General features: G+C 39.3%; 2 protein-coding genes across 8 annotated transcripts in view; one reads left to right on the forward strand and one right to left on the reverse strand.

The window, feature by feature from the left end:
• Window positions 1-24,245, reverse strand: part of LOC130407188 (cell surface glycoprotein 1-like) — a 105,585-nt gene that overhangs the window by 50,276 nt on the left and 31,064 nt on the right. For 2 of the 3 annotated variants that reach the window (XR_008904577.1, XM_056729910.1), the window contains 3 exons: window positions 4,621-4,947; window positions 4,081-4,407; window positions 3,528-3,854 (listed from right to left, as the gene is read on the reverse strand). Coding sequence is in view for 1 of the 3 variants with exons in the window: in XM_056729910.1 (XP_056585888.1) it covers window positions 3,528-3,854; window positions 4,081-4,407; window positions 4,621-4,947 (981 nt within the window). In the remaining 2 variants the exon portion in view is untranslated. Of the gene's footprint in view, window positions 1-3,527; window positions 3,855-4,080; window positions 4,408-4,620; window positions 4,948-5,175; window positions 5,494-5,753; window positions 5,895-24,245 lie in introns of those variants that run through there. The other variant, XR_008904576.1, reaches the window with a different exon arrangement.
• LOC130407196 (serine/threonine-protein kinase pim-3-like) lies at window positions 6,074-17,969 on the forward strand. 5 transcript variants are annotated; one of them, XM_056729930.1, is made up of 9 exons: window positions 6,074-6,210; window positions 6,544-6,607; window positions 6,896-6,964; window positions 7,730-7,824; window positions 8,126-8,173; window positions 8,496-8,874; window positions 9,062-9,172; window positions 16,423-16,489; window positions 17,930-17,969. In XM_056729930.1, exons 2-9 carry the CDS (start codon window positions 6,589-6,591, stop codon window positions 17,952-17,954), a joined length of 813 nt encoding a protein of 270 aa, XP_056585908.1. In that variant the 5' UTR covers window positions 6,074-6,210; window positions 6,544-6,588; the 3' UTR covers window positions 17,955-17,969. The 5 variants fall into 5 exon arrangements, with proteins under 5 accessions (XP_056585908.1, XP_056585910.1, XP_056585906.1 ...); XM_056729932.1 differs by lacking the exons at window positions 16,423-16,489; window positions 17,930-17,969 and adding an exon at window positions 10,459-10,704 and having other exon boundaries at window positions 8,496-8,757; XM_056729928.1 differs by lacking the exons at window positions 16,423-16,489; window positions 17,930-17,969 and adding an exon at window positions 10,459-10,695.

Consider the following 24,245-nt stretch of genomic DNA (forward strand, 5'->3'; position numbering starts at 1 on the left):
AAAGCCTGTCCGCCAGGTTACTGCACGTGCTCCGCTCTATCAAGTCTTTGCATTCTGTAAGGGCAAGAGTACTCGATTTATGTTCTTTATAAAACATTGTCATTGCAGGTACTGAAATATGAAGTACTGTATGTTTTATACTTTAAGAAACAATATCCTCCATATCCTTTCAATTAATAGCTGGTAAGTTGCAATTTGTGGATTCTTCCAGATACAGTGCAGAAGCTTGGTTTACGTTTAACAATCATATTTTGTTAGTGCTGTTCTCTTACCTTCTGAAAATGGGACGTATTCTCGCTCTTGAAATGCCATCTTATATGACTCGTTGCAAGAATCTATTTTCTTCAGCAAATTACCCATACCCTTGACGGTATCTGCAACCGCATAAGCTTGGTCTGAAACATAAGCAAGAAGTGAGCAAACATTTCACTACAAAAAATCATTAAAGTCACAGAATAATGGCATCAATCATCCCGGTGGCTCTTTATTTTACAGTCCTGTTACCCATGTACATACTGTGTACTTATTACAGTAAATATAATAACTAGGTCCTAACCCTGAACCTAAACTTATTCAGAACATTCTTAGGTAAGTACAATGTAAGTACACTAAAGGTACAGGAACTGTAAAATAATGTGCAACCATCATCCCTGTAAATATTGGTAGTGTAAAATTGAACAAACACAAAGCTGGGCTTGGCTTCATTTTTTGTAAAAGGGTCATCAGATCTGGGCTTAATGCTATACAATCACAGAAACTCACCACAGTATCCTGAGGTTAGGTCGTTGATAGTTGAGATGAGTTTGCTGCATCCAAAGTCTATAACTTTCAACTGCTTCGTCTCCGTATTGATCAGGACGTTTTTCAATGACAGGTCACCATGGTTGACACCGTGGTCAAGCCAGTGTTGAGCTGCGATCACGACTTGCCTTATGAAATGACGAGCCAGCGTTTCACTCACGTAATGAAGCACCAAAAAGTGCCACAAGGTCAAGCAGGGATGTGGGAACTCCAGAACTATGATGCAGCTTTCTTTTTTTTCAAACCAGTCTAACATCTGCACGATGTTGGGGCATTTCTCACGTTTGTGTAGCTGTAGATTTAGAGCCACCTCTGGGTAAAGAGGCTTAGAATACCCAGGCTGGTAAAAAAGGGGTCAAAAAGGTTAGCTGAACGTAGGTAAAATTTCAATTTCAATGAATTATTTGTGTCAAGATACAGTGGGGTCTAAAACTCTGTGAGCAATATGAGAAAAGCATTATTTTATTCTAACTGATACTCTTAGCACAATAACGGAATGGGAAGATTTTGTATATATCCTTATATATGTATATATATAGTTGTTATGTCCCCCTTTGAATGAAAGCATGCATTCGGGCGAATGTTTCAGTTCAGTATGCTTTTGAAATTCTTCAAATCGGTTTTTGGACCCCGCTGTGACATTAAAGATATATTAACTTACGATATTAAGGCGAAAAGGGTTGGTCCCAGAAATACATTTGATGGCAACCTGCAAAAGGCAAATAATTACGATAAACACTTAACAGCAGTACATTACAATCTACAGCCTGTAAAGTTTTGTGAACATGCATCTCTATGTTAGGACACAAATTGTTACATTTTTGATATTAAGGGTGTTTCTACCTTCTGGTCATCGGATTTGCGAATCCCCTCACGCACAATCCCAAAGTAGCCTGTTCCTATAATTCTGCCCACTTCATAAAGCGATGAAATTGATCCTGAAAAAATGAAAAATACAAAAGCAACATACGATAAAAGACTTGTTTATCAATCTCAATGAACTCCAATAGCAGTGCTGCTTGTGACTTTCAGAAAAAAATTGTCCTTTAAAGGGAAAATTCACCCACAATAGAATATGTATTTACGCATCCTCACATTGTTCCAAACCTGTATGGATTTCTTTGTTTTGATAAAAACAAAGGAATATATTTGGAAGAATGTCGGTAAATCAAATGATCCTATCCACCATCGACTCCCATAGAATATGATTTCCCTACTATGGTAACAAATGGGCGGTGAACAGAGCCCTTTTAGGGACATGGTGGTGGGAAACATATGAGAGGAAAGAGAAAAAATATTTTTATAGCTTTTGCCTTATCTCGCAAAACTTTTGCGTTCCCCGAGAAACATTGCGTTCGCTCGCAAACATAGTTCCGTTATCTCGCAAAACATTCAAACGTCCTGTTATTCCGCTCCGTACATTAACAATGGATCGGTTCATACTAGATTCCCGGACCAATAACTTGTGAGCTAAATGTTGTTATTACACAAACAGCACATTATTCCTTAGACAAGGATCAACAACCTAGTCTTCCTCAAAACGAGAATATAAATGTCTCTCTATATGAGCAGGCGACATGGAGTAGTCCAAAGAGATCGTCTACAAAGTGACTGTAAATCCGAAAAGCATTATTAAAAAAATTGTCATTAATAACTTAAATGTTACACACTGTAGTCTCACCAAAAAACACATTAATGGCCTCCTGCAGAATCTAAACTGGTTTTAGTTATACTACATTATGTAGCACTGAAGTTTATTACTATTTTTGGTAGCCTAATGATCTTCGGGTTTTGCCCTTTACAGAGGATCCCTTCGGTCTTCTCTCAGCCGGCTCCCACCTGGGGTTCGATTTGTTGAAAAATTAAGTTCAAGTTCATTGTTTACGTAACATAGAATGAGGTGTCATTTGTGTTATAAGAACATTTAGCTCACTAGCTATTAGTCCGGGAATCTGCGTCTATAAACCAATTTTTACGCAGCTAGTCTCAAACTCAGCCAGCAAGGACATTAAACATGAAGTGTTTGTCCAAATTCAAATGGTTTGCGAGATAACGCAAAAGCTTTAAAAAATATTTTTCTCAAACAGGTTTGAAACAACCTGAGGGTGAATCAATTTTAACAACATTTTCATTTTTGGATGAACTATCACTTTAAATAATGTCATGTAATAGAGAGGGGTTCAAGTATGAGTGAAACAGCAGGACAATCAATAAAATATTATTTCAGCAGAATAACACTTTACATTTTAAAGTTGTATCATGAATAGACATTCATATAGATGTATTATATACATAATAGAATAGATGTATAAAAACACACATAAGGGTAACCAGTCACAGGAGCAAAGCCAACAATAAAGAGCGGAACAGAAAGAAAGTAAGTCTGTTCAGTATACTCACGTGCAGGCTGAATTTCAGCTGGTTCTTCTAAAACTGTTGGCTCGAGTACAGGTGGATCTGCCTGAAGATCAGATGGATCCGGATCAGTAGGTTCTTTTGTTTGTTGTTCTAAAAGATAAAAAACAAAGAAAGAGAAGGACATATAATAGATCTTACCAGCAGATACCAGAAATATATCACTAAACAGTCATATGAAAGGAACTACCAGAGCCACCAAAGGCTAATTTAATTCATTTCCCTTTTTGTACTGTAAGGAATTAATTTAGACAACCACTATAAACAATACCAAAATCTCTTTGAGGCTATTTGCTGCATATCAGACTGACCTGGTTGATGGTCAACAGGTTCTTCAGGAGCTGCTGAGTGAAGTCCAGATGGACCAGGCTGAGGATCATCCAGATCTTCAAGAGTTGTTTTCTCCAAGTCACAGGAAGCAGGAAATAAATCAACTGCAGGGTCCTGTACGACCACTGGCTCAAAAACACATAAATGTGTCTGGACAATTGGATCTGGCTGTAGATCCGATGGATCCGGTTCGAAGGGCACCACTTTGGTCTTTTTGTGGCGAGAGAATGTTCCCTTTATAGCCTTGCATGCTCTCTTGAAGCCGGCACGGCTACCCTTCGTCTTTCTGTCTTTTGCCGTTTGTTGTTCTAAAAGATAAAAACAAAGAAAGAGAAAGGACATATAATAGATCTTACCAGCAGATACCAGAAATATCACTAAACAATCATATGAAGGGAACAAGCCACCAAAGGCTAATTTAATTCATTTTCATCTCTCTTTTTGTACTTTTATATAAATAAGTTATTAATTTAGACAACCACTGTAAACAATCCCAAATTCTTTTTGAGGCTGTTTGCTGCATATCAGACAGACCTGGTTGATGGTCAGCAGGTTCTTCAGGAGCTGTGGACTGAAGTCCAGATGGACCAGGTAGAGGATCATCCAGATCTTCATGAGTTGTTTGCTCAAAATGACAGGAAGCAGGAAATAAATCAACTGCAGGGTCCTGTAAGAGCACTGGCTCAAAAACACATAAATGTGTCTGGACACTTGGATCTGGCTGTAGATCCGATGGATCCGGTTCGAAGTGCACCACTTTGGTCTTTTTGGAGCGAGAGAATGTGCCCTTTATAGCCTTGCATGCTCTCTTGAAGCCGGCACGGCTACCCTTCGTCTTTTTGTCTTTTGCCGTTTGTTGTTCTAAAAGATAAAAAACAAAGAAAGGACATATAATAGATCTTACCAGCAGATACCAGAAATATATCACTAAACAATCATATGAAAGGAACTACCAGAGCCACCACAGGCTAATTTATTTCATTTCTCTTTTTGTACTGTAAGGAATTAATTTAGACAACCACTATAAACAATACCAAAATCTCTTTGAGGCTATTTGCTGCATATCACACAGACCTGGTTGATGGTCAACAGGTTCTTCAGGAGCTGCTGAGTGAAGTCCAGATGGACCAGGCTGAGGATCATCCAGATCTTCAAGAGTTGTTTGCTCAAAATGACAGGAAGCAGGAAATAAATCAACTGCGGGGTCCTGTACGACCACTGGCTCAAAAACACATAAATGTGTCTGGACAATTGGATCTGGCTGTAGATCCGATGTATCCGGTTTGAAGGGCACCACTTTGGTCTTTTTGTGGCGAGAGAATGTTCCCTTTATAGCCTTGCATGCTCTCTTGAAGCCGGCACGGCTACCCTTCGTCTTTCTGTCTTTTGCCGTTTGTTGTTCTAAAAGATAAAAACAAAGAAAGAGAAAGGACATATAATAGATCTTACCAGCACATACCAGAAATATATCACTAAACAATCATATGAAGGGAACAAGCCACCAAAGGCTAATTTAATTCATTTTCATCTCTCTTTTTGTACTTTTATATAAATAAGTTATTATTTTAGACAACCACTGTAAACAATCCCAAATTCTTTTTGAGGCTGTTTGCTGGATATCACACAGACCTGGTTGATGGTCAGCAGGTTCTTCAGGAGCTGTGGACTGAAGTCCAGATGGACCAGGTAGAGGATCATCCAGATCTTCATGAGTTGTTTGCTCAAAATGACAGGAAGCAGGAAATAAATCAACTGCAGGGTCCTGTAAGAGCACTGGCTCAAAAACACATAAATGTGTCTGGACACTTGGATCTGGCTGTAGATCCGATGGATCCGGTTCGAAGGGCACCACTTTCGTCTTTTTGGGGCGAGAGAATGTGCCCTTTATAGCCTTGCATGCTCTCTTGAAGCAGGAACCCTTCATTTTGTTTCCTTCTGTATGTTGCTCTACAAAATAAAGTCAGAGATTGAGTTTTCCTTTGCTTATAATCAGTCATAGTCTATGTAAACAAGTCAAAATATGAACTTGCTTCATTAAACATGTCACTGACATTACAACCCACGGCATTTTCACTTAAACAACATTCATAACTTACTGAATACTTTCAAAGTCATCAAATTAACTAAAGCGAAACACAATCATACGGTTTAAACCTTAATATATTGTTAAAACACGAACATTATCTCTTTGTAATGCTGTGACTAACCTTGCATATCATGTAACGTTAATGGCGAAACTGCTTCTTGTACAGCGATGTCTTCGAAGATCTTTTACCAGTCGTGCTTGTAGAGCTTCTCAATACACAGAGGATTACTTAGTACTTCAGAGTATTTCGTTATCGTTCAATCTTGTGTCGATATCTGTCTTATTAGTAACTGCTCGTGCGATCTGTCTTCACTTTAACTATCAACAAACTGATGTGCTTCTCAACGCTGTGTGTGACGTCACAACGATTTGCCGCAGGACGCATTTGCGCTTTCAAAACAACACAATCCCAAGCTTTGAGAGTGAAGTGTTTGTTTTTGAGTTCCCTTTGCATTTTGTACAATATTGTTAGCCCAACTATACAGTTATTTAACTTTTTATAATAACGAAAAATAACGACATCAGAAACCTCATTGGTGGCTACAACCCTGGTTCCTGCAACAGTTGCAATTTGAAGAGTTAGTAATACGTGTTATTTTGTACATGCATAACTAAATGAAATAAATTGCTAAACTTGTTAGTGTTTAATGTTTATTTTGGTGGAGGTTTAAGTATTTGTTCGTTTTATTGTTTCGGTATATATTAAAATATAGCTTCGGTCTATGCTCGGTTTCTGCTATACTGTGTCGAGGTCCGTTGGGATCATTTATTCATTTCATATCTACGTTAATATTCGACTCAATTCATATCTTGTCTCAGTCAAGCATTTCAATATATTTTTTCTGCAAACTATAACTATAGAACAGTATTTGTGATATCAAGTTAATTAATTCATATTTGATTGTTTTAAGGAAGGAAACCACTTTACACGAAGAAGTTTTACTCCAGTAAACGATATGGAAGCCAGGTCAACAGGTTAGTTTTGATGATGAGAAATGTCGGTGCTGGTGGTTTAAATAAACAAAATCTGTAATATCAATAAAATTGTGTTTGAGGTTAATGTGGGTTGCGTTGGCATTTTAATAATTTCTCATAAAATTACTTGTTTACCTAGACTGATTTTGGAGTTGTCTTAGAGAGTACTTTGAATGTTAATAAGCATTAGTAGTGGAATATATTTATATCAGCTGACATACTTTTAGCACATTTAGAAATAACAATTGTGGAAAAAAACTAAATGTTAAACGTCTATTTTACTGATAGATTGCCGAGCTGGTTCGTCTAGACTGAACACAAATGTCCAGAACCAGCTGACGTCCAGCCAGCCAGCACGTGAGTCTCCTATGTAGTGCACTATGTCGGGTGTCCGCCATTTTGTAGCCTTGTCCGAATTCTGTGTAAACGACTCATTCCATTCCCTACATTTGTTCAATACTTTTTACTCACAATGCAATCTGATTTTGAGTGTACACTCGCTCACTCGTATTTCCCATGATACAACACGAATCAATCGTCTGATTAGAATTAGCTGGAGGAGAATGACCATTAATGCCACGAATGTGTTAAAATAAACTGATTAAATCAATGTTATATATAGCAGTATTATTTAAAAAATATCAAGGAATTTTATTAAACGTAATTAATCTAATAGTTAATAAACGTGGGAAACATTTGTTTTGTTCTATTTATTAAAAACTAATACAATAGACGTGAAATATGATGTGAAAATGAACTTAACCATTTAAATATACAATCCATAAGCCACACATGTGTAATACAAGCGTTATTACGAATTTCAGCGAAAGTGCACTGACACGCAGGATATATTAGGACAGTCTCTGAAATTATTCACTCAATTTCATTCACTTCTTCGCCATATAGTGGACTATTTAGGGAATAGTGAACAAGTGAGCGAAGTGTTGGTCTGATGTCTGAGGCTTTCTATCCTACAACTATTTTCTTTAAAAATAAATATTTGCAAATATATTCTATAATAAGCTGTTTCACTCTCACTAGAGCCCCCTCTTTATCAGCACGGCTATTGAAGTTCATGTTACACAAAGAAACAGGTGTCTCATGCTTCTTTTGTATTTTTAGCATTATTTTCATCATGTTATGAATTGGGCAGCTCCCTGGGATCAGGCAGCTATGGCCTTGTGTGTGATGGGATTCGCAAATCTGATGGCTTGGAGGTAGAAACGCCTTTGCTATATTCATCAAACATTTTCACTTTGGGTTCAAACATTTTTTTGTAGAAACCAGTTACTCTGTATTGGCACCTTATGTATTATGGCTCCTGTATGACATATTGCTTATTGCTCCCTAAACTCTTTGTAAGTCGCTTTGGATAAAATCGTGTGCTAAATGACTAAATGTAAATGTTAACATAAAGATGCGTGTTTATTGTTTTGATCCATACGTGTTTAAATTAATTTAACTGTAGAGTGTGATATACTGCTGTAAAGCTTACATGGATTCTTTTCCTTTTTGCAGGTCGCCATCAAACATGTTCCATTACAAGATATTACTTATGTGGATACTGTAAGTTGGCAAGATTTAAAATATCTAATATACTGTACAGATCTAATATGTTATGTACAAATATCAAACATTCTGACTATTTACGTTACTTAACAAATTACCAAATTTGAGACATTGACATGTAACATCTTTTCAACAAAACAATTCTTGTGTTTTGAAGCTGTTTGAAGCATTAACAAATAATTGATTAATGAATGTCATTCATACTCAGTTGTTCTGCTCATAATATCAATTAGAACATTTTTTGAAAATGCATTTTTTATTGTGATCTCAAAGTAATAAGACTACAGTCAGCTAACCTTTTTTTGTGCTTTTTCACCAGTCTAAGGGCGAGCATCTACCCAAAGAAGTGGCTTTACAGCAGGAGCTACATAAATCGGAGACATGCCCTTATATTGTTAAAATATACGACTGGTATCTGGAAGATCAGCTCATCATGACTATGGAATACCCACGGCCATGCATGACCTTGCATGATTTCATCAAATGTCATCCAAGTCTTCCGCGTGAAACCTTGGCACGTCGTTTGATGACCCAAGCAGTAATGGCAGCCAAATACTGGATTGGACACGGTGTCAACCATGGTGACTTGTCATGGGACAACTTCTTGATCAATACAGATATGATGCAGGTGAAAATTATAGATTTTGGAAACGGCAGGTTTATCTCAACCACCAACAACCTAGAGTCAGGATACTGTGGTGAGTTTCTGTGTTGCTATAGCATTAAGCCCAGATGTGATGTTACTTTTATAAAAACTGTAGCCAAGCTTTGTGTTCCCCCTGTAACACATTAGCAAAATTAACAGGGATGATGGATGCCGTTATTCTGTGACTTCAATAAGTTTTACTGATTAAATGTTTTGCTCACTTCTTGCTTACGTTACAGACAGTGCTTATGCGGTTGCAGATACTGTCTGTGGTTTAGGGAATATTCTGGCACTATTGGTGGGTTGCTGTTGCTTCACTGGCGTCACTCACAAACACATCGTATCTGAAGGTAAGAGAACAGCACTAACAAAAAATCTTTAAATGTTAAATGCAATCTAAGCATCTGCACTGTTTCTGGGAGTTCTCACCAAATGCAACTTCCCAGGTATAAATTAAAAGGAAATGTTGGTGTAGTGGAGTAGGCGGGGTGAGACCGTGGTTCGAGACCGGTGAGTATTTGTGAATGAGCGCCAGCTGTGCGCACACCGGGCTCGAATCACGTAGGAGATTGGGAGCATATAAGAGAACGAGCGACCGGACCGTCGAGGAGATAGGACCGGGCCCGGACACATGTTAAGTTTATATTTATGTTTGTGTTGCCGGCTGTTTATTTACGTTGTTATCATTTAATTAAAGTCTGTTAAAAAATGTTCGCCGGTTCCCGCCTCCTTCCTTCCTTGTATTGAACTGTGTTACATTGGTGCCGAAACCCGGGAGGAAGGAGAGATATGCTGTCGGAGAGTCCTCGCCACCGAGTGGCCTCGCGGTACCGGAGAGTTCGGGCAGCGCGGACGAAGGGCGTCCACCAGTGGCTTCCCGAAGCGGTGGCTCTGGGGAAACGGAAGTGCACAGTGCGGCCCCCATCAAAGCTCAGGTGGACTGGCGACCCTTGCTGCGCGCCCCTGGGTCGAGGTGGGGTGGCTTTCGTCCAAGGGGGAGGGGGGAGATACCACCGTCCGCCAGAGGTCGGAGCCTGCGTCCGTCCCCTGAGGGGGAGGAGCAGGGGGCGGGAGTGCTGAGAGCGGCCACCGCCCGCCAGAGGCTGGAGCCTGCGTTCGTTTGCCCAAGGGGGAGGAGCAGGGGACGGGCAACCCGCCCCGACTCCCAGATAAAGGAGGAGCCAGCGCCGGCCGCCAGGGGGCGGACGGTCGGGCCGTCCAACGAAGCCCTAGGGACACCGCATGGCACCGCGAAGGAGAGTACTCCGGCTGGTTTAGGACAGAGCGGCAGCATGTCTGGGAACCGGACTATATATATTTTTTCCTCTCTCTCCTCTTTCGTTCCCGTCGCTCCGAGGGCTCCTATCTCCGTTGTCTCGTCTCGTAACTGCATACCCTGCATATATTTATTACTGTTTTCCATGAATTTAATAATGGACTTTTCATAAGAAAGTCAGATTTTTTTTAAGGGCCCCAAGAGTTTATTTAACAAAAAGCAAGATTTTGACAGATTTCTTAAATATCTGTTTCCTCTAATGGTGGTCTAATAAATTTGTTTAACACTGTATTTCAGTGTTATAAATGACAGTGTGTTATGAAGAACATAAATTACTATATATTGCTCTTGACCATACAGAATGCCATGACCTGATAAACCGCAGCATATGCAGGGATCCAGCCGACAGGCTCACATTAGATGAGTTCTCGGATCACGAATGGTTTGTGCTGGAAGAAGGACAAAAGTGATTTTTCCATACTGCAGATTGGTTTATTAAGTTTATCTGGTTTATTTTGCTTGTCTTTGAGAAGTTTATTTAGAGTTTTAGATAGTTTAAAAGGTTTAGAATACTTTCTCTCTGGAGTCGTGATCCTTCTCTGATGATGTCAGTATGACGGAATGAGCAAAAGTTACAGTGATAGTTCATCCAAAAACAAAGATTCTGTCATCATTTACTCACACTCTTGTGATTTCAAACCTTTATGACGGTCTTTCTTCTGCAGAACACAAAAGAAGATATTTTAAGAAAGTTGGTAACTGAACAGCACTGATCCCCATTCACTTCTAATGTACAGACACAAAACCGAAAATCTTTCTGCAGAACACAGAAGAAGATATTTTGAAGAATGATGTTATCTGGCCTCCATTCCCTTGCGTTGGTTTTGTGTATGTACATTAGAAGTGAACAGGGACCAGTGCTGTTCAGTTACAGACTTTATTAAAATATCTTCTTTTGTGTTATGCAGAAGAAAGTCTCGGTCATAAAGGTTTAAAATCACAAGAGGGTAAGTAAATGATGAGAGAATTTTCATTTTTGGGTGAATCACTAATGCAAATCTAAAAGCAAAAACTTCAACACATTGACCTTGACAATATAAAGACGAGAAAACAAAAACTGGAGAAAGAATTGCTTTGAAGGGGACTTTGTAGTAAGTGCTGCATCACTATTTCAAAAAAATCTGACCTAACATCGCTTTTTCCAGGCAAAACATGACTGATACCTGCATTTTAGTTGGCGTAGGATGGCGGCGCGTGAACATCGCGAGGCTCAGCGTCTCTCCAGTTTTAGCAATTATATAGTGTTTTTCTTGCTCATCACGGGCCTGTTCGTTCAGAACAGTTGTGCATTCACATCGTACACCCGGCATGAGCTTTTGGATATCGGTTTGCGCATTCCCGGAAGTTATATCAGCAACATTCAACTCGTTCCTGAGATCGCTAAAACACCCGACGCTACTCACCCCACACGGCCGGGCGGAAGTGCTCGTCGGCGGCGTCGAGATCGTAAACAAAGGCGGGGAAAACGCGGAGGGCTAAGAGCTAGGCTAAAGCTAACACCCCACTGGCTCTCTTTACCCAGCATTTTCCTTGCTAATGTACGATCATTAGTGAACAAAATGGATGAGATTCGACTTCGCATCATCAACAATAAAAGACTTTTGAAATGCAATGTCATAATCTTCACGGAAACATGGCTACACAGCGGCATACTGGGGAACGCTGTTGAGTTAGCGGGCTACAACACACACCGGGCGGATAGAACGGCAGAGGAATCCGGTAAGACAAGAGGAGGTGGATTGTGCATTTATGTCTTGGTGCACGAACTCTGTTATTGTCGGGAGACACTGCTCGGCTAACCTTGAGTTTCTCATGGTTAAATGTAGACCGTTTTATCTGCCACGGGAATTCACTTCAACCATTATAACGGCAGCTTATATTCCACCGGATGCTGATGCCAAGCTTGCTATGAAAGAACTTCATGCAGCCATCAGTAAACAACAGACTGCTCACCCGGAGGCTGCATTTATTGTTGCGGGAGATTTTAATCACTCTAACTTAAAGACAATGCTCCCTAAATTTCACCAGCATGTTTCCTGCCACACAAGAGGAAACAAAACTTTGGATCATGTCTATACAAACATGGCTGTAGCTTACACCGCGACCCCCCTCCCCCACCTGGGTCAATCTGATCACCTTTCTTTGTTCCTCACCCCCAAGTATTCACCTCTCATTAATTGTGTGAAGCCATCAGTGAAGACCATCAAGGTGTGGCCTGCGGGGGCAGACTTCACACTCCAGGAAAGGTTTCTACACACAGACTGGAGTATGTTTGCTTCTCAGGCCACCAGTGGCTCTCACACGGACATAGACACCTACACCTCCTCTGTATTGGACTACATCAATACCCCCATTGATGGTGTCACAGATCAAAAGCAGATCACCATATACCCGAATCAGAAGCCATGGATGAACAAGGAAGTGCGCCTCCTGTTGAAAGCACGCAACACCGCCTTCAGATCAGGTGACGCACAGGCCTATAGTACTCCGAGGGGAAATCTGAAGAGGGGCATCAAAAAGGCCAAGCACTGCTACAAGTTGAAGTTAGAGGAGCATTTTACCAATTCTGACCCTCGACGCATGTGGCAGGTCATCCAGGCCATTAGTGACTACAAACCCAACCACTCCATCCCCATAGCCACAGATGCTGCCTTTCTGAACGAGCTTAATGACTTTTTTGCACGCTTTGAGAGAGACAATAATGAACCCGCCACCAGGTTCACACCTTCTATTGGCCTCCCAATCTTCACACTAAACTCCACAGATGTTTATACTGCACTAAGCCGGATAAACGCACGCAAGGCTGCTGGTCCTGATGGCATCCCTGGTCGCGTACTCGGGGCATGTGCGGAGCAGCTCGCTGGGGTCTTCACGGATATCTTCAACCTGTCCCTCGCCCAAGCAGTGGTTCCAGCATGTTTCAAATCCACCTCCATTGTGCCCATTCCAAAACATTCCAGCCCGACGTGCCTGAATGACTACCGCCCTGTAGCACTCACACCCATTGTTATGAAGTGCTTTGAGCGGCTGGTCCTGTCACAACTAAAAGACTCTTTACCATCCACACTGGACCCATACCAATTTGCCTACCGTAGCAACAGGAGCACAGATGATGCAGTGTCCATGGCGCTGCACTCCGTGCTCACACATCTGGATAATAAGGACACTTATGCACGCATGCTGTTTGTAGACTTCCGCTCTGCATTCAATACCGTCATCCCTTCCAAGCTAATCATCAAACTTGGAAACCTAGGCATTAACAATTCAACCTGCAACTGGATTATGGACTTCCTGACGAACAGGCCTCATCTTGTTAGGTTAGGCCACATCTGCTCCACCACCATCACCCTCAACACTGGTGTACCACAGGGCTGCGTACTGAGCCCCTTTCTCTACTCCCTTTTCACACTCGATTGCAGACCTGTGAATGGATCTAACTCCTTCATCAAGTTCGCAGACGATACAACAGTGATTGGTCTCATCAGCAACAACGATGAGACTGCTTACAGGGAGGAGGTACGGCACCTGGCCACATGGTGCTCTAACAACAACCTGCTCCTTAACACCTCCAAGACAAAGGAGATCATAGTGGACTTCAGGAAGGCGAAAGGAGGCACACACAACCCCATCCACATTAACGGGATGGCTGTTGAACGTGTTTCCAGTTTTAAGTTCCTGGGGACCCATATTTCGGAGGACCTGTCCTGGACCACCAACACCTCATGCCTGGTCAAGAAGGCTCACCAGCGTCTCTTCTTTCTGAGGACACTGAAGAAGAACCAACTGTCTTCAACTATCTTGGTGAACTTCTATCGCTGCACGATAGAGAGCATCCTGACCAACTGTGTCACAGTCTGGTACGGGAACTGTTCTGTTGCTGAGCGCAAGGCACTGCAGCGGGTGGTGAAAACAGCCCAGCGCATCACAGGAACTACACTCTCTTCCATTGAGGACATCCAAAAGAAACACTGTCTGCGTCGAGCTCGCAGTATTCTCAAGGACTCCTCTCACCCCGCTCATAGACTGTTTACTCTCCTGCCTTCCGGCAGGCGCTTCAGGTGCCTCCGGACAAGAACCAGCAGACTAGGAAACAGCTTTTTTCCCAGAGCTGTTTCATTATTGAACTCTGCTCCCCGCTGATTCCACTACCCCTCATAACTTTAACTTTAATGCTGCTATTACATTGTTTACATTGCACTACAGGGCTGCCATTCATGACTGAACTGTACACACCAGTACTTCATGTATCTGCTCTATCGGACTGTTTACACACACAGCATCATTTGCACTCTATACTGCTCACTTGCACACCAGGAATATTACACTGAATGCTCATTTGCACTAATGGACTACTCTCATAACTAGATTACCTCATCTACTGCACTGTAACTTCAATAACTGCACCAACTTCTCTACTGCACTGTAACTCATCTATTGCATAACTGCATCTATTGCATAACTAACTGCATCTACTCATCTATTGCACTATAACTTCAATAACTGCATTAACTCATCTACTGCACTGTGACCTTAATAACCGCATTAACGAATCTACTGCACTGTAACTTCAATAACTGCATTAACTCATCTACTGCACTGTGACCTCAGTAACTGCACTAACTCATCTACTGCACTGTAAATGTATAACTGCATCTACTCATGTATTGCACTATAACTTCAATAACTCATGTACTGCAGTGTACCTTTAATAACCGCATCAACTCATCTACTGCACTGTAACTTTAATAGCTAATGTCTGTAACTAATGCACACTCAAGTCACCTGCACTATTGTATAGTCTATATTGTTATCTGTTCATAACCACCTGTACATTAATGTTCACAGTATATAGCCTTCTGTCTATATTGTTCATAGTACATACCGACTGTCATATTTTCATAGTACATGGCCATTGTATAGTATTTTCCTAATATTGTATTCTGTATTTATTCACACTGTATATCCTGCACTTGCTAATTGCACTTCTGGTTAGACCTAAACTACATTTCGTTACACTGTACTTGTATATGTGTAATGACAATAAAGTTGAATGTAATCTAATCTAATTTTATCTATAGAATTTAAATAAAATGCATTTGGGCCCAAGCATGTTTTTGTTGTTTTTAAGAATAATATAGAAATGGTATTCCAAAAATGAAATCTCATGAAGGTCAGTGTAGTGGTTGAAGTGTAGTGTCTGGACATCATCAGCATCCTCTGTCTTCATCATCTCCTCTCTTTTCTCATGATGTGTGTAGTGTAGCACATGCAACAGTAACAGGCCCTGACAGGTTTAAACCTGAAATCCTACATAGCTATCAGTGGCCAAAAGTCATTCATAATCACAATCCCATCATAATCACCAGTTTATCACCAAAAAGTGCAGTTCGGTTAGGCCCAGAATGTAATGCATTTACTGTGTGCAATACAGTGAGTTTGACTCTTTCACTTTCTCTTACATATTCAAGTAATTTACATAAATGTGACTGGCTCATGCAGGCCATTTTGCTTCAGTGCGGGTGATACTGAAGGAGCACAAAAAGTCCTACATCATCTAAGAGATTGTATGTAATCTGTCAGTTTCATTTTCCTTATTGATTCAGTTTCTTTTTGCTTGATATAATAATACTAATCTGAAATATTACAATTAATAAGAGTTCACCAGCAAATAGTTTTGTCATGAACGAGACGGGACTAAACTGCGGGGATTGAGAGAGAACAACTTTATTTAAAGAAGATAACAAGCAAGATCAAAGTCATGGTGAGAATAAAACTTAACGATCTGACACAAGACAAGAGAAACAGGGAATGAGAAGAAAAACTAAATGAGAATGTGAAACTGGGGCACAAACTATTGAGGTAATGAATGGGTAACAAGGAGGGAGGGGCATCACCACACCATCAATCAAGACTGAAAGACACACACTGTAACAAGCGAGGCACAGAGAGTAAGTATAGTAGAATCCAATCACAGAAACTTTTGGCATTTTGTACAATATTGTTAGCCTAACTTGACAGTTATTTCACTTTTTATAATAACGAAAAATAACGACATCAGAAACCTCATTGGTGGCTACAACCCTGGTTCCTGCAACAGTTGCAATTTGAAGAGTTAGTAATACGTGTTATTTTGTACAAGCAGAAGTAAATGAAATAAATTGCTAGACTTGTTAGTGTTTAATGTTTATTTTGTTGGAGATTTCGGAAAGTATTTGTTCCTTTTATTGTTTAATTAATTCATATATGGTATTTGAATGTTTTAAGGTAAGAAACCATCGCTTTACACGAAGAAGTTTTACTCCAGTAAACGATATGGAAGCCAAGTCAACAGGTTAGTTTTGATGATGAGAAATGTCAGTGCTGGTGGTCTAAATAAACAAAATCTGTAATATCAATAAAATTGTGTTTGAGGTTAATGTGGGTTGCGGTGGCATTTTCATAATTTCTCATAAAATTACTGGTTTACCTATAGACTGATTTTGGAGTTGTCTTAGAGAGTACTTTGAATGTTTTGAAAGCATTAGTGGAATATATTTATATCAGCTGACATATTTTTAGCACATTTAGAAATAACAATTTTGGAAAAAACTAAATGTTAAACGTCTATTTTACTGATAGATTGCCGAGCTGGTTCGTGGTTCTCAACTCCAGTCCTCAGGCCCCACCTGACAGAATATTTTGGATGTCTCCCTATTGAACACATGAACAAGTTAATGAGATAATGAAGTGATGATTGATCAATAATGATGAACAGGTGATGTTAATCGCTGAAGAAAACATCATAAGTTCAAAAACCATAATAATGTTTCCTTTAGTGGGGCTCTTACCCTTGATTTATTTTTTATATCAGCTGTTATAGTGTGTTTCTGAACAGCCATACAAAAGACAAAATTGTTGGAATGAAACCTTCTTAAATTGTTATAAGACAGATACAAATAAGGGGGATTTAATTCTGACAAATGTCGTGACACACCAGAAATCAACCAACATTTGCACAGCTATTACCAACACCAGGACGAAATAATTTTGTCTTTTGTCAGGCTCTTATAAATATGCTTCAGAAACAAACTATTTCAGCTAGCAAAAAATTTAACATAATAAATCAAGGGTAAGAGCCACACTTAATGAAAGCTTAACACTATTATGGTTTTTATTCTAGTGATTGTGTTTGTTAACATCACCTGTTCATCATTAATGACTCAATCATCACTTCATTATCTCATTAACTTGTTCAGGTGTTCAATAGGGAGACATCCAAAGTATTCTGTCAGGGGGGGCCTGAGGACTGGAGTTGAGAACCGACTCTAGACTGAACACAAATGTCCCGAACCAGCTGACGTCCAGCCAGCCAGCCAGCCAGCCAGCCAGCCAGCCAGCCAGCACGTGAGTCTCCTATGTAGTGCACTATGTCGGGTGTCCGCCATTTTGTAATCCGAATTCTGTGTAAACGACTCATTCCATTCCCTACATTTGTTCAATACTTTTTACTCACAATGCAATCTGATTTTGAGTGTACACTCGCTCACTCATATTTCCCATGATACAACACGAATCATTATACCTAATGTATTATGGCTCCTGTATGATATCGCTTATTGCTCCCTAAACTCTTTGTAAGTAGCTTTGGATAAAATCGTTTGCTAAATGACTAAATGTAAATGTAAACATAGGGATGCGTGTTTATTGTTTTGATCCATATGTGTTTAAATGAATTTAACTGTAGAGTGTGATGTACTGCTGTAAAGCTTACATGGATTTTTTCTTTTTGCAGGTCGCCATCAAACATTCTCCATTAAACAATATCCGTTATGTGGATACTGTAAGTTGGCAAGATTTAAAATATCAAATATACTGTACAGATCTAAAATGTCATGTACAAATATCTAACTATTTACGTTACTTAACAAATTACCAAATTTGAGACATTGACATGTAACATCTGTTTAACAAAACTATTCTTGTGTTTTGAAGCTGTTTGAAGCATTAAAAAATTATTGATTAATGAATGTTATTCATACTCAGTTGTTATGCTCATAATATCAATTAGAAAATATAGCTGCAAGCAGCAATCATCGGGTTCGAGCAGTCTAAGAGGTCTAAGGTCGACTGCTTTCGCTGACTACGGTCAGGAATCGCACCATAACACATCCGCAATGGACGACACTTACCCATAACCAGAAAAATGAAAGAAATGGTCATCAACGGTTAATACAGACCACGCATGCTTACACTCATATGCAAAAACAGGTGTAAACCGATAATACCTGAGGGGCGAGTGAAATTAACCAATTCTCATGTCTCTACGATGTTCAGTTCCAGAGATATAGGTCTAGCTTAATGGTTGCTAAGTTAACATGTTTAGTTGCTATGGATGTGGCATGGCACCTGCCATACATTATGATAGACGTGTATAAAAAAAGCTTAAGGCTTATGGCCAGGAGCATCTTAAATAGATACATTGATTCCCATTCATAATAGTCTAGAATGCCGTGCCATTTAAATTGTGTTTATTTTGTACACACATTATACAGTATATCCCATTTTGATGTAAGGTTTGAACTTCAGGAAGTCATGTTTACCATGTCTAAATGTCTAAATGCATTGAGTTGCTGCCATGTGACTGGCTTAGTAGCAATTTGGGTTTACATGCAATTAAACTGGTGTACCTAATAAAGGTGTGTTGTATATATATATATATATATCAACACAGCATCATAAAAGCAGCCAGACATGTGCTGTATTTATAGATGTGTAATTATGGAGCAACGTTTAATGTGTAATACATTTTATTTCTAACACTGTCTTCCTGTGAGACACATTTCATTCCACACACATGCACAGTCTCGATCACACATGACACACAGAACTATACAGTACATGCACACTCTTATTATACAGAGAGACATAATATCCATAAATACACACATTGTGATCTGGTGACTCTAAAAAAGCCATTGAAATTAATTATATTTCACTTTTTTGTCTGTTATGAAGGCATGCCTCTTCCGATGACCTTCACATTTTGCATGCTTTTTTTGTGTCATAATATGTATAATAGTACTATATGGCAAGTCAGTTGGATTATTCATTAAGGAGCAGCAAGCTTTCAGGTAGACTTTTGAGGTTAATATAATAAAGGACTCTGTTATGGTCACATTTATGAAAAAGTTCAACATGTCCTTGATCATAAATTATCTAGAGAGTCCAGAGAATTGTACTGTGGTGAAAATTTGGAAATTGCTTGAAAGACCTAAAATTAGTATGCAAAAGTACGTCTTTAACATCATCACCAATAACTTGCGAACTGTTTGATTGACATCAATGGATCAAGAGGCAAAGTTGTTCTGAATGAGGAGAACTATCATATGATTATATTAGTTTGTGTAAATGACAAATGTCACGTGATACACAACTGCTTAAGCAATGAAATACGCAACAATTTTACCATTTTTACTGTTATAGCGCCACCTAGTGTGCAAATGCCACGTTATTTTGTAGGTGAACTTGGAGTGATGGTATACACATATTTCCCGAGCCCCATGATGATATGTTAAGCCGTTCTGGATTTATGGCCATTTAAATGTGATAGGCTCCTCCCATTTTTAAATTTGGCCGCCCCTAAGGGACCGTGAAAGGAAATTTCTGCTTTTTTTCGATAATTATTTACAATCACTCTCCACAGAAGTCATCTGCATTGTTTTGGTTCCGTTAAGTCGAAAAACCAACGACTAGTTCGCGAAAGTAGGTTTTAGACATCATCTGCGATAACTCACAAATCGTTTAATCGACAGAAGTGGTTCAAGAGGCAAAGTTGCTCAGAATAAGGAGAGCTATCATATGATAACATTAGTTTGGGTATATGTCAAATGTCACGTGATACACAATGGTTTAAGCACTCCTAAAGCGTTATTTCGCCCCCCGGTGGCCAAATGAGTTCATATTTCTTACAGACCTTAAGGACTGTGAGACAAATAATCCCAGCGAGTGTCGTTTTGATCGGCCTCAGTTAACTCGGTGTAATTAGCGCTCAAACTTCATTGGCCAATGGCGGCCATGTTTTTTGAGATACGCCAATGTCCTTTGAGATATTCATGTAGCATGAGACAAAGACCCACCATACCACATATCAAGTCAATCGGGCAAAGGGTTGCGTAGTTATAGCCATTTTCTAGCTCATTCAAATTATAGCGCCACCTAGTGGCCAAATGCCGCAGTTTTTTTATTGTGACCCCGGACTGAGAGTCTACACATATTTTCCAAGCCCCATGAACATATCTCAAACAGTTCACGAGTTAGGGCCATTTTAGTTAAATATGTTACTTCCGGTTTGGACGTTTTAGCGCCACATATCGGCCGTGAATTGAAAATTCAACTTTTTTTTGATAATTATTTACATTCACACTCATCAGAACTCATCAGCGTTGGTTTGGTTCCGATCGGGCAAAAATCCAGGGACTAGTTCATTTTTAATTTTTTTCATAAAATGCAAATTAGCGAAAAAATTTGCATACCGGAAATGAAATCGGAGATATACGTTTTTTAAGTTTTGAGCCAATGATTACACTGATATAAAACACTTGGGTGTGCGACAAACGGTTTAGGGGTTACGTGCGCAAACGCGCCTTTCATCGCTGTAGCGCCACCTATGGGCCGATTTGGCTGGCTCCCTGTATCTGAGTAGCGACAAGGACTACTACCATCTGACCAAGTCACAGCTCTGTCGGCTTTACGGTTTGGGCTGCACGATCACTTTTAGGGAAGAATAATAATAAGAAGAAGAAGAAGAATAAAACCTACAAATACAATAGGTTTCTAGCCCTACGGGCTCGAACCCTAAAAATATAGAAAATGCATTTCTTATAGTGATCTCAAAGTAATAAGACTACAGTCAGCTAACCTTTTTTTGTGCTTTTTCACCAGTCTAAGGGCGAGCATCTACCCAAAGAAGTGGCTTTACAGCAGGAGCTACATAAATCAGAGACATGCCCTTATATTGTTAAAATATACGACTGGTATCTGGAAGATCAGCTCATCATGACTATGGAATACCCACGGCCATGCATGACCTTGCATGATTTCATCCTATGTCATCCAAGTCTCCGCGTGAAACCTTTGCACGTCGTTTGATGAACCAAGCAGTTACAGCAGCCAAATACTGCATTGGACACGGTGTCAACCATGGTGACTTGTCATGAGACAACTTCTTGATCAATACAGATATGATGCAGGTGAAAATTATAGATTTTGGAAACGGCAGGTTTATCTCAACTACCAACAACCTTATGTCAGGATACTGTGGTGAGTTTCTGTGTTTCTATAGCATTAAGCCCAGATGTGATGACACTTTTATAAAAACTGTAGCCAAGCTTTGTGTTCCCCCCTAACACATTAGCAAAACTTACAGGGATGATGGATGCCGTTATTCTGTGACTTCAATAACTTTTACTGATTAAATGTTTTGCTCACTTCTTGCTTACGTTACAGACAGTGCTTATGCGGTTGCAGTTTTTTTTTTATTCAGGTCCAAAAAGAGTCTATTTAACAGAGCAAGATTTTGACAGATTCCTAAAATGTCTGTTTCCTCTGTCAGGGTTCTGTTCCTTCCTGTCTTGGGTTTTCTTGCCTTGGGGACAGTGTCGTGACAATATCATGTCTTGTGAGTGTGTTTTGTTTTGTGTGGACACACTTTGTGGTTTGTTTTGACATTTTGCCGTGTGTCCTCCTGTCTTTCGTTTAGCTCCGCCCCCTTGTTTCTCCGTTAGCAACCCATTAGTATTTCATCTCCCTCACCTGTCCATTCTTCTTCCCGCCAGTCTCCCTTAATGTAAAGTCTCGTCACCTCCCCGTCCCCTTCCCTATGTCATTATCTCTCGTTAGTGTTCCCCTTCATTAACTCCTGTGTATTCCTAATCCTGTGTCAGTTCATTGTTTGTTTCCCAAGGCTCTTCGTGTCTACGTGTTGGATTACATTGATCCCATTTATTGTTCCCTTCGTGTTTTTGGATTTATCATTTGGATTACCATTTTTGACTGGTTTGTTTTGTTCCTCATGATGGAAGTATTTCAGTTTTAAGTCTTCTATGATTTATCGGGTTTTTGCCCCATAGCGGTTGTTTGTTTTTGTGTTTTAGAATAAAGTCTTTTGGTTTTCCCTTTACCTGCCTGCATTTGAGTTGTGTCCACAAAGCCGTTTTATGACATCCTCTTAGGTGGTCTAATACATTTGTTTATCACTGTATTTAGTGTTATAAATGACTGTGTGTTCTAAAGAACATAAATTACTGTATATTGCTCTTGACCATACAGAATGCCATGACTTGATAAACTGTAGGGGAATGCAGGGAACCTGCCGACAGGCTCACATTAGATGAGTTCTCGGATCACGAGTGGTTCATGCTGGAAGAAGGACAAGAGTGATTTTCCATACTGCAGATTGGTTTATTTAGTTTATCTGGTTAATTTTGCTGGTCTTTGAGTAGTTTATTTAGAGTTTTAGATAGTTTAAAAGGTTTAGGATCCGTCTCATTCTAAACCTTATTAAAATTTCAGAGTAAACTTACATTTTAGTTACATTTTACAAGCAGTTACTGTATAAGTGATAAATAATTTATCTTTTTTATAATACATTTTCTTTTTTAATGGTTTATTGCAATGAGATGGTATCCCCACACAAAATAAAATGTTTTAATACCTATAAGGGTTCATTGGATAAAATAGTGAAGAAAGTGTCTCAGATGACTGTCTATAAGAGAAATTAAGAATTTGAATAATATTTCTAAAATTGCATAAATTCTGTTTCAGTTACAGTAGTCTATATCATTTAAATATGGTGAGTCTGCAAATAAAAGTGGTACAGAGATAAGGAAAATATGATTGTTTTGTTATTTTTATTGTATTTAACATATTGTGAATTATTTATTTCTCTCCAGAAAGGCACAAAAAAGGCATCCATGTACAACTTCTCAGGTTGTATAAAGTCTTTAAAGTAATAGTTCATCCAAAAATAAAAATTATGTCGTCATTAACATAACTGAACAGGACTGGTCCCCATTCACTTATATTGTATAGATACAAAACCTTCCGCCGAACACAGAAGATATTTTGAAGAATGATGTTATCTGGCCTCCATTCCCTTGCGTTGGTTTTGTGTCTGTACATTAGAAGTGAACAGGGACCAGTGCTGTTCAGTTACAGACTTTCTTAAAATATCTTCTTTTGTTTTCTGCAGAAGAAAGTCAGTCATAAAGGTTTGAAATCACAAGAAGGTGAGTAAATGAAGAGAGAATTGTCATTTTTGGGTGAAACAATAATGCAAATCTAAAAGCAAAAACTTCAACACATTGACAATATAAAGACGAGAAAACAAAAAATCGAGAAAGAGTTGCTTTGAAGGGGACTTTAAGTGCTGCATCACTATTTCTAGAAATAATTCTGACCTAACATCTCTTTTTCCAGGCAAAATATGACTGATACCTGCATTTTATCTATAGAATTTAAATAAAATGCATTTGGGCCCAAGCATGTTTTTGTTGTTTTTATTTAAGAACAATATAGAAATGGTATTCCAAAAATGAAATCTCATGAAGGTCAGTGTAGTGGTTCAAGTGTAGTGTCTGGACATCATCAGCATCCTCTGTCTTCATCATCTCCTCTCTTTTCTCATGATGTGTGTAGTGTAGCACACGCAACAGTAACAGGCCCTGACAGGTTTAAACCTGAAATCCTACCTAGCTATCAGTGGCCAAAAGTCATTCATAATCACAATCCCATCATAATCACCGGTGTTAAGGAAAAGTGCAGTTCAGTTAGGCCCAGCATGTAATGCATTTACTGTGTGCAATACAGTGAGTTTGACTCTTTCACTTTCTCTTACATATTCAAGTAATTTACATAAATGTGACTGGCTCAAGCAGGCCATTTTGCTTCAGTGCGGGTGATACTGAAGGAGCACAAAAAGTCCTACACCATCTAAGAGATTGTATGTAATCTGTCAGTTTCATTTTCCTTATTGATTCAGTTTCTTTTTGCTTGATATAATAATACTAATCTGAAATATTACAATTAATAAGAGTTCACCAGCAAATAGT

This window comes from Triplophysa dalaica, chromosome 18 (assembly GCF_015846415.1).
Source record: "Triplophysa dalaica isolate WHDGS20190420 chromosome 18, ASM1584641v1, whole genome shotgun sequence".
NCBI lineage: Eukaryota > Metazoa > Chordata > Actinopteri > Cypriniformes > Nemacheilidae > Triplophysa > Triplophysa dalaica.